We start from the raw sequence: 15,599 nt of genomic DNA, 5'->3' as shown, positions 1-15,599 counted from the left end.
GCTGCTGCTGTTGTGCTGCAGCCCCCTCCTCACAAACGCTCCTTATTAAATCAGTCACGCACTTCAGATGCAGCTCATACATCACAGCACATTCAGCAAATGGGAGAGAGAAGGGGAAAAAACATTTAAATCTGGCGTGGCGTGTTGGGCCAGAGAGGCTGGGAGGGTTACAAGAAGAGGAGTGTGCGTTCTAATGAGGCGTTTGCCCTGTCATCTTAAGGCGAACTCTGGGTTGGGTATTTCTAAAACGCCCCCATGAGCGCTCAGACACTGATGGGGAACGATGCGACGAGGTTGACCACGGTGCTGACATTCTCTGAAATGCCACATTCCCATTTTTGGTCGGTCAGTGTTTGCACAGGTTGTCTTCTAGTAAGCTCTTCATAAAAGCAAATAAAATGCCTAATTATGAAAACGAATAATTTCCAAACACATGAATGGATAACGGAACAAATCTGTACCTGCGTTATGAGCTCCCTTTCCTCATCCTTCTTCGAGACAGCAGGAGGTTTAGGAAGAGCTGGTGAAACATATAAATGCTTATGTAAGAGCTGTTCCTCCTGTTAAACGGGGCAAAAGCACCGAACAAATTCAGGAAGAAGCCCCGATTAGTTCCGGTAGATTAACAAATGAAACAGCTCAGCTTGAGTTAGAGTTCGCTGACCTGACGAGAGGACGGCAAACAGCCTGGTCTCTATGAACTACAAGTGTTGTTTTTGTTGTGCTTGAATAAACATCAGAAGATCTTTAAAGAGTTCAATTCAAATAATAATTTGAAATAAGATCAAGTCGCTATTTTCTTTGTATTCGGGCCCTCATCAGAGGCCGAGGGGTTCACCAGGTAACTATGATCATATGGTTGTGAAATGGAAACAAAGTGAGTATATTAAGGGTTGGTATATCAGCACATGCAGTAAATGTATATACACGAAACAGGTAAGTGAATAAAATAAAACATATCTACTATTAGTATGTAATTTAATCAGCAGGCTAATCAATACATGTTGATAATGACTCCAGTGGCTGGAACAGTCCAGAACAGGTTGACTGAAGCACTGGGTTTGGTTTATAGTATATATTTAACGTCATATCCATGGCACATTCATATTCACTTATTTTTACTGGTGGAGAACAGAGATACATTTCACCGACAATGTATACAGTATAACACGCTATCACTTTGTGAGGCTGTTTATCACTGTTAATTTGTTAATAAAACCCATCTATATCTATCAAACTGGAAACGGAGCTATGGTAACGGCTTCACCATACAGCACTGACACATACCACTGATTTAATTATACGGTTAGTCTTTATTCACCGTATATGAAACATGGACATAGTTTTAATGTGTCATCTTTTTACTCCACCTGCTGTAAACAACTGTTCATGATTTCAACACCATGTCGACTGAGAGGTGTCTCACACACACACACACACACACACACTTATCTATATCTTAAATATATGTGCATGAATAGCTGTTTCTATATACATATAGACATACATACAAATAATATACACACACGTCCATATATGTATACATGTATCTTGTATGTATGTATACTATTTGTATATGTATATAAATATACACACATACAGTTTAGTATTAATGTTTATACTTATACTATCCATTAAAATTGTACATATTATACCTGTTCAACAAATATGTGCATGTATTCATTTATCGTTAATATCAACATATATTTATATATATTCCCTGCGTCGTCACTGTTCCTCCCTCAGTGTTTATCCAGCTCCGTCTTGTATAGATTCATATAACGTTGTAATATATAATATACGTATGGCTGCGGCTGAGTGTGTCTATATAAGCGTACAGTAACACCGCTGTGCTCCACAGATGATTTGACGCAGGCCGACCACACTTCATAGCAGCCAATCGTAAATCTGCGCACTTCCCATAAAGAGCCTATCAAACATTTCCCCGCACCAATGAAAACGTGTCGCCTTTTCCCTCCGTCTCCATCAAATACATGTAAATAAACACGAATACGCACACGGCAGAAAACACGCGGCGCTCAAAGCGACGCTGGTTAGAAAACGACCGTATTTATATTTATTATATTCCCATCAAGTGCCACTGCCTGGTGCAATGCAGGTCCCGTGTAGCCAATCAGCGCGGCCGACACATAGACGATAATATTGCAGGTCTGCAGCGACCAATCAGTGACGACCTCACACACCGGCACCACAAATTCTCCGGTGTCAACCAGGCTGCTTCCTACACCAGAGGTATCCTTCCGCGGCTGAAAACTAGTTCTCTGTGCTGGTTAGAAGCTGACTGTCTCGCTGGACTAATAATAAACCCGGCGGATAGGTGACAACTCCACAATGCACCACTGGAGATTTAACATGTTTTAATCTATATATCGGTGAAGTTCTCACAGTCGTCTGCCTCCATTCCAAGAGAAGTTCTACACGAGCCTATGAGTTTGATATTTCAAAACTGCTACACGTGGCGAAATAATAACTCATACATCGGTAGCATGGAAAGGTTTCTTATCATGGACTGAAAGTCATGTTAGACTCACTTATAACAATAATGGCAACAGCTTGCAACTTTATTTTGGAGCTATGTTATAATGTCGATTTCATATTTGTAATGACAGTAATATGTCGAATGTCCAACATTGTGCACCTGGATGACATTATAAGTTATTGATTACAATTTGCCATAATATATTTGATCATTGAATTATAATGATCCAATGGAGGAGATTCACTGTAAAGCTTTGCAGTTGTTGTACAAGACTGATTTAAATTTAAAAAAAAAAAGATAAAATCCAGACAAACGGTGAACCCTGGTCATTAATACATGGGATTATCTTCACCTTGGCAAGAGTTTTCGCGCACTTAAAGTTAAATATAGTGTAAATGCAAACCATAATACATTCACTTTGTATCTAAAAGCTCCACCTACCAAATGAAGTCCATGAAGATATTGCTTTTTGTCAAGTTATGTCAGTCTGTGATGTTCTGCACTCAATAAAGCATATGTCGTCCAGGATGTGATTATACAGTGAAATAACCAATGGGGAATAATGTTAACATCTGGAAACATCCATGTGACACATTTATCACCAAGTCGCCTGTGTGTTTATTCTCATCCACTGATTAAGTGATGTTCTAAAGGTCTGCATGTGCATCATGATCCTACAAATTACAACATTACAACAATAATCACCTGAACGTGCACTGCATCCTCGCCATCGTGCAGTGGAACGTGAGCGTGAGGATGCTCTCCGTGCACTGCAGGAGTCCGAGCCCCGGTGATTGGCATGTCTCCTGCTGGAAGAGGAGGAGGAGGAGGAAGAGGAAGAGGAAGAGGAAGAGGAGGAGGCCTGCTTCTCTTGCTGCAACAGCCCTGAATCGAAATAAGGAAGTGGGTGCCAGTGCGGCGGAGGGATACACAGGCACACCCCCCCCCCCCTCTTATCCCCTCCCCATTCTGGCCACGGCCAATATACACAGTGCTAACCCGCCAGTGGAACTCCATCTAAGGAACGAGCACACTCTGCCTTCACAGACCAACAAGCACACAACCCATCGACATGGTGAGTATCGCCATTCATTCTGCGAACATGGGGAATGCGTGTAAATAACTCGTTTCCACATGTAAACCCGGGTCTGTTTGACGCCTTTTTCTGTTATATCCACCGCTCGCTCATTGATTCCTGCTCGTGTGGGTGTGTGTGTGTGTGTGGACGGAAAACGCCCGCAGTCCGCATTAACTTGTTAAAGTGTTAGCTCGTGTGTGGTGTCACATCGAAGTCCTCCCGTGCCGTGTGGTCGACGTGCGTCTGTTTCACCGAAAATGGTGGACGCCGTCAGAGCGGGAGCGTATTTCCTTAAAAACTGCGCAATTCGCCCAGCGGCGTTGGGCCATGTCGGCTCACGTAGCGGCTCCGCGGCTGCTGTCATGGTGCAGCTCATTCTTCCCCCAGCTCGAGATTAACTGCTGCGGGGATAACCAGCGAGATTAATGCGGCGTTATTACCGCGTTATTATTCCGCTCACAGCCTGTGTGTGGGGTTTATTACACGGCCAGCACGCCTCTACACATGTCACACAGCTGCCCGTGTCCTCTTATCTGATCTCCCCCTGTTCGACACGCTCCTCCTCCGGAGAAGGAGCTGCCTGCTGCGTTTGCTCTGGTTCCCCTTCTTTCTTTATTAGATTGCACCATCTTCTACTGCCCGAGCTGCGCCGTGCCGTGCCATGGTGTGGGGACAACGGCACAACTGTATCCCGTCAGTGTTCCGCAACGGAAACTGTCCATATTCTGTCAATGACAAGGTTGTAGCTAAACGTGTGCAGCCCCCCCCCCCCCCCCCCCGTTCATAAGTGAAAGATGCAGCTCCGCCTGTCACCGGGCTGCAGGGTTTATCTCGGGCTGTGTTAACCGCCTGTGTCATGTCGGCTGATTTGGTTGCCTCTTTGCAAATTGTTTCAATGTTATGCAAACTGAGTCGTCCAAGAAGCTCTTCTGCCACTGGCCACCGCAAAACATCAACAGCTTTGACTATTTCGAAACCAGTCTACAGCCACACATTGTGAAATAGAGTTATCAACGGACGGTCAAGATTATCTGTCCCCTATGTGTATCTAGGTCTAGTCTTGTTCTGTGGCGAATTAACGTCTGCAAAACCAGATGTTGGAGTCACATGCATGCTGATTTATGCAGCTGGCTAATGAAATGGAGTCCCTCCGCCGGCTACGTCACATAAGGAGACGTTATAGAGAGGGGATGTGGAAAAGAGGCCTTTCGGGCTAATCCATTGATTATCAAGCTTGGTAGATCATTAATGGCCCTAGGGAGTCGAGAAGCTGAAGGCCACCCCCCCTCCACAACCCACCCTCCCTCCTCTGTGATCAAATATCCCATATATGGTATCGAGCTGCGATGCAGTTTCACGTTGCAATGCGCCGCAGTAATTGGAGTGTAAAGTGGAATTGTTATGGAGTTAGCTTGCGTATCAGCGTCTCTGAAAAGTTTAATCCACAGGCGTAAGCCCCTTGTCTGCATCAATACGCCCACTGAAGTGGAAACAGCCTCCCCCATAGAGGTGGAAGTATCGAATAAGTAGTTGGACCATGCTAAGGCCCTATCATATTTCTGTTACGCTCTTGTTTGCTGATGCATGTTTAGTAACTTGAAGGACATCTGATCCGCTGCAGTGAATAATTTATATGCTTGGCGGCAACACCTAGCCATGTTCCATGTCCCTTGTGTCTCGGAACGACGCAGGGCTGTCTGTGGTAGGGGCGAGTACCCAGCCACCTACCACCACCAGGCCATATGGCGGACAGGCATTGTCTGCAGGATGTTGGGAGGCTGGTGTTGTTTACACCCCATCCACTCGCCCTCCTTCCCCCTTGACACAGCCAGGGCCCGGCGGCCTCACTGTCTTTTGTCCAGTCTCAAAGAGACGAGGCGTTCAGCACTCAGTTGAACTCAACGCTTCTATAGAGTGGGAGTGTGTGGCACACTGACTCTTTGTGTTTGTGCTTGTGTCATGATGAATGGAACTGTGTGTGTGTGTGTTTGTGTCACACCCATCTGTCAGGGTGACAGCTGGTTATGCACCTTTCACTGGGTGAATATTGAGAAGCTTCTTTAGGAAATGTCGGCCCCTCCCAGCAACGGACTGGCAACTAAAAGAACCTGGAGAGCATTTATAAAGGGCTGCTAATGAAGAAGATGGTAATCGTCGTCCTCTTACACCATTTTGCATTCAGCCTGTCAAATTAAACATAATGAACAGAGAAGGATGCAAGGGTGATATGGCATCGAGTGAGAGTAAAAGATATTCCTTGCTGGCCCAGTGAACTACCGTCTGCCTCCCACAGCCCAGTTTGGATCGCATTGCTGGGGCCGGCTGCCCAGGCAACAGTGGGAGTGGTTGACCGACTCGTGCCAACAGACCACTGCCAGCAGAGCACCACCCTTCCCCAGAAAACACACATGCACTCCTAACCCTTCGTAAGTCTGGCAGTGAATTACCATCTCCATAGGACATCATGGATGGTGATTCACGGGGAGTTTCCTCCGAGCTGTTTGTCACACAAAGAAAGCAAAAACATACACATAGAGGGTAAAGGTCTTCAGAAGGAGGAGTTGGGATTGGCCCGTGTCCAAGTGCCTGGGGGGAAGAAGGAAGAAAATGGAGAAAAGAAAGGGATGGGCCGGTAGTGGGCAGTGCAGCCGCACTGTGAGGCCCCGGCAGCTTGGGTCTGGGCCAGGGGAGGATCCATACCACTGAGTCACCAAACCCCACACCCAGTACACTTAGGGAGACAGCAACCATACAACAGGGTTGATGCAGCATGACAAAGAGCGTGACTAAGGAAAGAAAAGAAGGATGCTCATCAACATTACCATTGACAGAGAAAGAGTACGAAATTAACACAAGGGGAGAACATATAAGAGATGAGAGGGACAGTGTGGAAGATGGCGTCAGATAATAAAACAGACAAGACTGAAAACGTTGGTCGGGCTGGGTGGCAAGTGCTGGCAAGGCGGTGGTGTCTCTTGACATTTCCCTAGAAAGGGGGTGCATGGAGGCAGAAGATAGGCGAGTGCTGTTGTGTGCGGAACAGGTTATTGGATCATGTCATCTAATCGTATGAGTGCTGTTGAAGTTATCCAAGAACCCCTCACTGACCGGATCGATCCAATCCTCTGGATGCTGTTGCTCAGTCCAGGAGCAGAGAGTTTTTTCTTTTTTTACAGATAAAGGTCAGCTTGCGCTGTGTCATTCCGTGATCTCCTAAATCTCATCCCTTCTAACAAAATCAAGTCATTGTGCAGCAAATTCAATTTGCTGGATTGAATCCCAAAATAAAATACCCTCACCTCCAAACACGGACTCAATAAGTTCCAGGTTTACGTTCATGGGATGGGTTCTTTCATGGCAGCCATTTTGAAAGGACACAGGTATTGCTGATATGGTGATTAGTCCCACTTAATAATTGTATTACTCACACCTGCATTTTTAATGTGCCAGGTTTGTGTCTGCTATGAGGAAGAACAACTTTGTTATTGTTGTGTGTGCTCTGCTGTCTTCAAAGCTAGATTCCTTGCCAAACACAAAGACATCGATAAGCTGGAGGAATTCGCTTTGAGGCACCGATGGGCACTCTGACTAATTCGCAGGAAACATATGGGTGGAAAGAATTGGTTCCATGGAGGAGTTCCATTTAGAGTTGTTTGCGTGTTTCTATCATAGGCTACCGTTTGGGACAGATATCGGACTGAAAACTGATTCATTGAGGATTGCTTGTCAAATTTGGCAGAAAAGCTGTGTAATCAGTTTTTTGGAGTCAAAGGTGAAGGTTAGTCAAGCGGACTTCATGGTTAGAGTAAGTCTCAAGGAAATGAATACAAGTACCCAAAAGCGACAGTGTATGTGTATGCGTGAACATTAGTGCATGAGTGCATGTGCACATCTGAGACCACTCATGTTTGTCTGTGTATGTATCTTCTTTGTATCCAGGCACAATGTGAGTTGATACCAAATAATAATAAAACAAACTCCCCTTTTTTTCTGAAACATTGATGAGGGAGGGGGCACACATGGGAGTATTTTGTGTCACAAGATCTGTATTCACACTTTTATTGCTGTGGGTGTTTGTTTGAAATCAGTGGATGCCTTTACAAAGAAGCCTGAATCCATCTATTTAAAAGACCTGGTTGTGGAGCCATTTGCAACATGTGTGAGTCACTATCAGCCATGAAAGATCCCTGGCTACTGCAGGGAACCGGCTGGGAGGGGAAACAATTAGTGTCAACCCAGCAGGCTTCTTCCCTCCCCTGATGGTAGGACCATGGAAAACACTCCCCTGCTGATATGTCCTAAAACAATCCCGCCTAAACATTTGCTGCTGGTCTGGGGAAAGCACTTCACCCATTTTATGACAGTTTGATCCAAGTTGTCCCTTTTGGTGGAGGACCACTATGGCGTCGCCTGCTTTTGTTTTTACAATCCCATGGAGCCACCCATCAGCTCAAAGTTTAACCTAATCAAGTACCATTTGCTATCAAGGAAAAATGTCTGATAACAGAATTGCCTGAAGTCAAGATGGACTCAAATTGGCTTTAGGTCATTAAAGTGACTAAATTTGGAGGAGCTGTAATTCTGTTATTTAAAAGAAATATTAAGTTGCGTCTTTAAGTCAGCAAACTGTGGCTCTTGGTTAGTTTGGGCTATTGTAATTTGTATTGTTAATTCTTGGCAGCTCCATGAGTAGATTCCAGTTGCAGCCTCTGGGGATTGCTTTGCACTGAGGCTATCAGACCCCTGAACACTGTGCACAGTGTTAAGCTGTGTGGTGGTGGTTGGTGGGTGGGGAGGAAGAGGAATGTAATGACGAAAGTTTGAGGTTTGGAATAATTGCCTTGTTGAATAACTTGTTATTTTCTCTCTCTCCCCTCCCCCCCACAGGCTGACCAACTAACAGAGGAGCAGATTGCAGGTAGGAACAGAGATTTTCTCTTCTTACTGCCAAGTCCTTTCTTCACATATTTACTTGCTTCTTGTGGATCAATTCCACCCTATGAAATGTATTCAATAAGTTCCTCCTGCTAGTTCTCATTAGCTGTTCTGGTTGCCTCGATGACACTTTCAGAGAATGTGTCATGACATGGAAAATTGAAGGATCTGGCACCTCCCCTCCCTTGGTAGATCATTAGCTTTTCAATTGAACAGAAGTAATAGGAACAAGTATTTACAACATGTCATGAGTCAGGATCGAAAGCCACGAAGCTCCAGTGAATAGACAGTTTTCCAGGCCAGCCTTACGAGTAGTTATCTCACTCAAGCACCTTGATATTCCTTATGAATAAATGATAAGGGCTCTGTGCTAAAACTGGAGGCTGCAAAGTTTCTTCTCAGCCAAACCCCCTATGTGGTTAATTAGCTTGTGCTAATGCTCAGTATTGCATGCACTTCCCTGGATGGGTTTCTATTGCCTTCAAGTTCAGAGACCTACTTGTAGAAAGAAATAACTGATGTATTCATAGAACTACTCTCACTGAAATCTTCCAATCTTCTTCTTCGCTTTCCTATTTTTTTTCACAGATTGTGATAAGATCTCTAAGAGTTTTCAGAACTCAGCACATTTGCAGCCTGAGTTGTGTTCACACTCATGTGGCCAAATTTACAGACAAGAATGAACCGTTAACTCAGCCTATCTATTCCCAATGCTCTCAAGAATTAATTAACCTTTTGGACCTGACTGCAGCATCCTAACATAACCCACCTTATGTAACTGCACCACAACATAAATGTAATCTCTCACTCTTACCTCCACCCCTGCAGAGTTCAAGGAGGCATTCTCCTTATTCGACAAGGATGGTGACGGCACCATTACCACCAAAGAGCTCGGAACCGTCATGAGGTCGCTGGGCCAGAACCCCACAGAGGCCGAACTGCAGGACATGATCAATGAGGTGGACGCTGACGGTCAGTATAATCATATTCAATTTACCCATATGAACAGTTGAGAATGACCAATTCCTGATATGTAATATTAAATCAAGCTCTCTGTTAAATAGGTCATATAAGATGCCATATCAGGAAAGATATCAACATGACTTTTAGTTAAAAGTTTGAGCTTTTCACAATTATCTTCATCTAACATGTGTTCAATCTTGAAATGAGGCCACAGATAAAATGCCATAAGACAGCTGATTTCTGCTAAATGATAAACACAAGAGTGGACTAAATCATCATAGGATGCAATAAATGTCTAGCATCACAAATATAACAGGAATATGTTTATAGATCATTTTTAGAACAGGATTCCATAATATCACTTGACACATGTTGAGTGTTAGAAACATGTTATTTACTGGGAAATTACTTTAAGTAAACTAAATATTTGTCAACTGTCACTGCAGCATCACACATTACAACTAAATCATTTCTTTAAAGCTCCTGATTTTACCTCAGTCCTAGCTACAGAGATTTATCAATTATATTCATTTTTCTGGTAGAATATAACCATTATCACTACATTGCATGACTTCAGTGATAAAACCTCTGTTACAAATGGTTAAGGGATTAGATGTAGCATTTATAACGGCCCCATTTCGAAAAAAAACAACACATCAGTCGTGTGGTTGCCCAACTCTCTCCCTTTTCTGCCAACTGTCCACCAACTGTCCAAGCCAACTGTCCTGCCAGCTTTATTTTCAGATGACGTGTCCCTCTGTGTCACTTTAGTCACCGTCACTCACTGTCAGAGATATGGATGTGCAGGAGGTGCTCACAGGGCTGGTGAGAAGAGCCGGCTACGTGTCGAAAGACTGTTAGTGTTGGTGCCCCATGCTGAGTTTCATAATTGAGACAGATTCTACTCCTCACCTCCTCCTCTGTTATATTCTGCACTGCAGCATCTCACAGAGGCACTGTGATTGGAAGAGAGCGATAGAAAGAAAGACAGAAAAGGAGAGAGGGGGAAAGAGTCTAAGAAGTTGGCTCGCCGCCTTCGAACTGACCGTCCTTGGGCGGTGGTGTCAAGGATGTTAGCTGTCAGTGGTGCCTGTGCCCCAGTGGAGCTCTGTCAGCTTATAGGATTGCGTAAATGGGACTGCATTGATCAGGAGAAATCAATTGCTCCGCAGTTTGGTTGCCCCTTTATTGAAACATCCTCCCACCTTCCTCAGCGCCCTCCCCCTCAGTTACACTACAGAGCAAGCACACACACATACACACACCATCACTAACATCCCCTTGTTCTGCCTCTGCCTCTGCCTCCCTTGGCTGATGCAATCTAGGTCAGACAGCAATGAAGCTAGTAATGGAAAATAAAAGTGGTTGCATAAGGCCTCTCTGCGCTTTGCACATCCCGTACCTACATCGGCAGCCATGGGATGTCAGCTGGCCCATTGAAAATCAGCTTTACTTATCAAACAAGAATGCTGTGATAAAGAACGACATTGAATAGAAGCAGGGACGGAGGGCTTTATGTAGACGGAGAGCTTCTAAAAGAAATAGTCTCTTGGCTATGTTATCGTAAAAACGATTCCAGCTTGAAATGGAACTGCTGCCCAACTAGCCGCACCTTGTTAAAACGATACAGGGATGCTGAATATGTGGGGTAAAATATTTAATAGGGATGCTTGAGACAAGATTAATCAATTTAATTAAGGATTAAATAACTGCAGGACAAGAATACTAGCATTGGTGCCGGCAAATCACTCATTGTCATTACACAATCCCACCCCTCTTTCTTATCTCAGAGATGGAAGTCGGCTTTATGATTCAAGGAAAACAATGACCACACACACCAGTGCACTGCGATGCCTCAGCCTTCTATAGTTTGCGTCAGCACCTCTTATGTGTAATCGCACCATCTCCCACTCGGTTCACTCCTTATATTCTCTACTCTTCACATCTCCCTCATCTCCATCTCCCTCTCTACCGCCCACTCCCTCCCTCTTCTTTTTTTCTCTCTCTCTCTTTCCCTCCCACCATTTTCTCTCTCTCTTCCTGCCTGCCTTCCTCCCTATCTCCCTCCCTTCCTCCTTCCTTCTTCCACTGCAGCAGCTGGCCCGAGGTGCAGTTGAGCAGATATCTCTCAAGGGCTGCCTTGCTTCTTCTCTAGTCGTTGTGCATCTCAGGTGATAGTTTTCCAGTCCTGCCCCTCTAGAAGATCAGGACACCCCCCTTCTTTAGTCTTCCAGCCTGGGGCGCCTGCATGTTTTAGCTCGGTGCTCCTGGCTGTCTCTTTGTGTTAGATAAGAGGTCCTTAGATTGTTACCCCGGGTCATGAGATCACCATCTGCCCCATCACATTACTGCATCCCTTTTTGTTCCACACAAACACACATACATCCATTCTCTCTATATTTCACTCTCTGAGGCGTGCTCTGTAAACCCCCTCACCCCTGGGCTAATCCACCTCGGTTCTTTCCCTTCACTGTCCCTGCCCTTCACTTCAGTCCCCTTGTGAAATTCTCAGTTTTTTATGTTAAATCACCTCCACACTCCTGCATTCATATATATCAATTGCATATATGTAAAATACAAAGGCCATTGGGTTTACCACTAGATTTACCACCCACCCTCCCATCGTATGTGGTTGCAGTTTGTTAACCGCTGAGCTCCTCATAGATCCTTCCCCTGTCAAGAGGGTCTGATCCCTTGGTAATCCTGTCTTGACAACTGCAACATGGATATTGATCCTATTGCACACATGCAAAAGCAAATACACCGGCAACTCTGACGGATCCATCCAAATGGTCACACTTTTGGACCACCCAAAAAACGCATTGCAAACACTGCCCGAAAAGGCAGAAAAAAATTGGAAGATAAAAGTGGGATAGAGGGATGTAGCATCTGAACTGAAGCCTCTCCCTCCTCCCTGTCTTTCTCACTTTCCCTCCAGCCTCAGTTTCTGATGGGGGCACCAGGAGAGATAAGCTTTTGATTTATCCAGTCTTCTTGAAGGCCAAGCTGAACAGTATACGCTACATCTAGATTATGTCAGACTAGTCCCCCCCCCCCCCCGCAGTGCTGTCCTGCTGAGTAACATACGTAGCCTCCTCCTGGGGCTTCCCTAAGGAAGAAAGGGAAACACACACACACTCAGCCTGCAGTAGCTGTGTTTATCACAGGAAGGAAGGTGCTCACTAAAACGATGTGAGGGCTCCTGCCCTCACTGCGATTAGTCATGTCACTGCCGCAGTCCCCTCTGGAGAGAAGTTGTGCCCTGTACACTAGTGTAAGCGCTACCGTCACACACAGGGGGGGGGGGGGGGGGGGGAGTAAAACAGGAGCGCTACATGAATATTTTTGAGCTGAGTGACTCATCAGCTAAATGCAGGGTTATACTATCTCTACTTATCTGGGTTTGCTTTTTAAGTAATTGCAATTTTTGCTAATTAAATGTGCCTCATTGATCACACATTCCAGGTAATGGAACCATCGACTTTCCGGAGTTCCTGACCATGATGGCCAGAAAAATGAAGGACACAGACAGCGAGGAGGAGATTCGTGAGGCTTTCCGGGTATTTGACAAGGTAAATTAAGTTTAATAAGTATTGGTATGATTGGCTAACGGACTTTAGTTACATTTTCTTCTATTGTTCTGTGGAGCCCAAATAGACTTGTAGCTATTTAGTAAATAAAATAAGCAAGATTATTCTGATAGTGGATAGTTATGAGTGTCTAACTTGCTGCTTGTTTAACACCTGCCACCGTCTCAGCGCATTAATTGATCTGATGGGAATTTTTTGCCCCACCAGTTGTCGGCCTTTGGGGGTTTGTTTTACATGTTCTTTACACATTTGCTCCCATGCTGCATGTTTCCAGGACGGAAATGGCTACATCAGCGCTGCAGAGCTCCGTCACGTCATGACGAACCTGGGAGAGAAGCTAACAGATGAGGAGGTGGACGAGATGATCAGAGAAGCAGACATCGATGGAGACGGACAGGTCAACTACGAAGGTAAAAAATACATGAAAACTAAAATGAAGCAGATGCTAAAATGTCACGGTTCACAAATAGCTTTAGTTTCTAGGCTGCGGTGTAGGCTTTTATTAAACAGGGGGACCAGAACACTTCATTTTCCAAGCGGTGTATTTCTCTGAGGACAGCTGCAAGATAAGCCAGCCACACATAATATTAGTTATTAGATAGGGGCTATACATGGAGCGCTGTGAACAGGGCTGGGTGAAAGTCATCCCTCTGAATTATCACCATTGTGCCAGGAGTCTTTTCTCTCTTCCTCCCATCCCCCTCCCTTCTGTCCCTCAGCAACATTACATGACAGACTGCACTCATTTTCTAGAAGGCTGTTGATATATTATGAATAGTCTGTAAGTCTTGGCTGAACAGTGCCTTACTTCCCCATTCCCATTGTACCACAGTCAGAATATGTACTCTACAGACAACGAAAGCCTCTTATTTATTTTCCGTGTGTGTTGCGTCAAAACTGTAAGCACAGTGAGAAGCTTTTTAATCAAATGGTTTTAATGAGATGAACACCCAAAGCCGTTTGGAAAAGGGACACCAATTAAGATGTTCTCAATTTGATTAAAAAAACAATAAAACGTTTAACAGTTTAGCAGGTGATTTGCTCTCCCTGGCAACAGGCTTTACCAAAGCCTGAACCCTGATGACCTCATTGTCTCTTCTCCTCTCCCTCTCTCTCTCTGCAGAGTTTGTACAGATGATGACCGCAAAGTGAAGCTTGCCCGCCCCGTCCTGTCCCCTCTTAGAAGAAAAAAAGGAAAAAACAAGAAAAAAAAAAGTCAAAATGTTTTACTTACCTCTTGGAAAAATGTTCATTTATTCATACTGTTTCTGTATAGAAAAAAATTGAATGTTGAATTAATCTATCCTTCTGTCCACACAGGAAATAATATAAAGAAAATATACAAAAAATATCTGCATGAAAATGATGGTTAGTGATCCTGTCCCCTCCCCCCGGAGATCAGTTTAGCATCAGTACTTAACAATTAAAAATAATAACAACAAACCCTGTAACTACTACCTTCAGACTAAAGCTAAAGCATTTGGCGAACTCCTTCCAGTTCCAATTGCGAGTGGTAAATGTCTGGGCTGGCCATCTCTACTTTCTCTCTCTCTGTTTTCTGTTCTTCATGCATGCAGCTTGAGACCGGAGCACTAACCCCCATGCCTCCCCATCCCTTCTCCGGGCTACCAGAGCGTGCTGATTCCACTATAAGCTGTCCTCTTGTTGGTTTGGTACAGTTTTTTGTATTTGGAGAGGAACCCTGTACTGTTAAGATGAGAGAATATACCAGGTTCTAACTCAAGCGTTAAAGTGGAATGGGACTTAATTGTATGCTAGATAAAAAGAGAAAAAAAACGATGTACAAAAAATACATTTTCAAATGTTTGGCATGTTCTTTTGTTTTTGTTATGTTATTTGGACGGCCATCTTAGTAGTTGTGCGTCCTGCCCTTTTAAAAGGAGGGGGACTTAAAGAGTCTTACGGTGAGCTTTTCTTTTCTTTTTTCTTTTCTTTTTTCGCTGAGATGGAGTGTCTGTCCTCTTTTCTTGCAAGAGAGAATCACTGGCCTTCACTTTTTTTCTTCTTCTGTTTCTCGACTCAGACAAAAGCGTAGTGAGGGGTGTACTGTGTTTGCAGCGCATGCTGTTAGGAGTGTCAGTGCACCAGTCTTCGCAGCTGTTCATCTGAGTTCAGTTTACATTCATTCCAAGTTGTACATGCTAGTCTTTATTTTTTTTTTTCAAATAAAAGACCATGAACTTTATTGCATCTAATGTCATTTTTTTTAAAGCCTGATTGTGAAAATCACCTATAAAGACATAATAAGAAGTCTGTATGTTGTTTACCGAGCAGATAAATGTATCAAATGAGTATAAGCACGGTTCCCTCCATGTGCACTGTCCCTGGGTTATGCTGAGCAGAGGCAGGATTCATACTGTCCCCCATTAAATGGCAGTGAGGTTGTGGAGAGAGTGAGTGAGCTGCCCACAGGGGAGGGAGAGGCAGCAGAGTGTTTGCTCTCGCTCTCAGCCGAGGATATACATACACATCTATGACGCTCTCTTCTCTCTCAAGACACAGCCGGTTGCTA

The 15,599-nt window shown here is 44.4% G+C and overlaps 1 protein-coding gene and 1 long non-coding RNA gene across 2 annotated transcripts; one reads left to right on the top strand and one right to left on the bottom strand.

The window, feature by feature from the left end:
- Nucleotides 1-459: 459 nt before the first annotated feature.
- On the bottom strand, nt 460-6,469 carry LOC133973816 (uncharacterized). Its single transcript, XR_009924612.1, has 3 exons — nt 6,026-6,469; nt 3,206-3,385; nt 460-520 (listed from the first exon to the last, which is right to left on the bottom strand). It is a non-coding gene; the product is annotated as an uncharacterized LOC133973816 (long non-coding RNA).
- On the top strand, nt 3,445-15,272 carry calm1b (calmodulin 1b). The gene is made up of 6 exons (XM_062411878.1): nt 3,445-3,575; nt 8,466-8,496; nt 9,342-9,485; nt 12,942-13,048; nt 13,341-13,476; nt 14,190-15,272. The coding sequence occupies exons 1-6, from the start codon at nt 3,573-3,575 to the stop codon at nt 14,216-14,218; spliced, it is 450 nt and encodes a 149-aa protein (XP_062267862.1). The 5' UTR covers nt 3,445-3,572; the 3' UTR covers nt 14,219-15,272.
- Nucleotides 15,273-15,599: the final 327 nt, after the last annotated feature.

This window comes from Platichthys flesus, chromosome 18 (genome assembly GCF_949316205.1).
Source record: "Platichthys flesus chromosome 18, fPlaFle2.1, whole genome shotgun sequence".
In the NCBI taxonomy this organism is placed as follows: domain Eukaryota; kingdom Metazoa; phylum Chordata; class Actinopteri; order Pleuronectiformes; family Pleuronectidae; genus Platichthys; species Platichthys flesus.
Note: the sequence above shows the minus strand (reverse complement) of the source record. Positions and strands in the feature narration are given on the sequence as shown.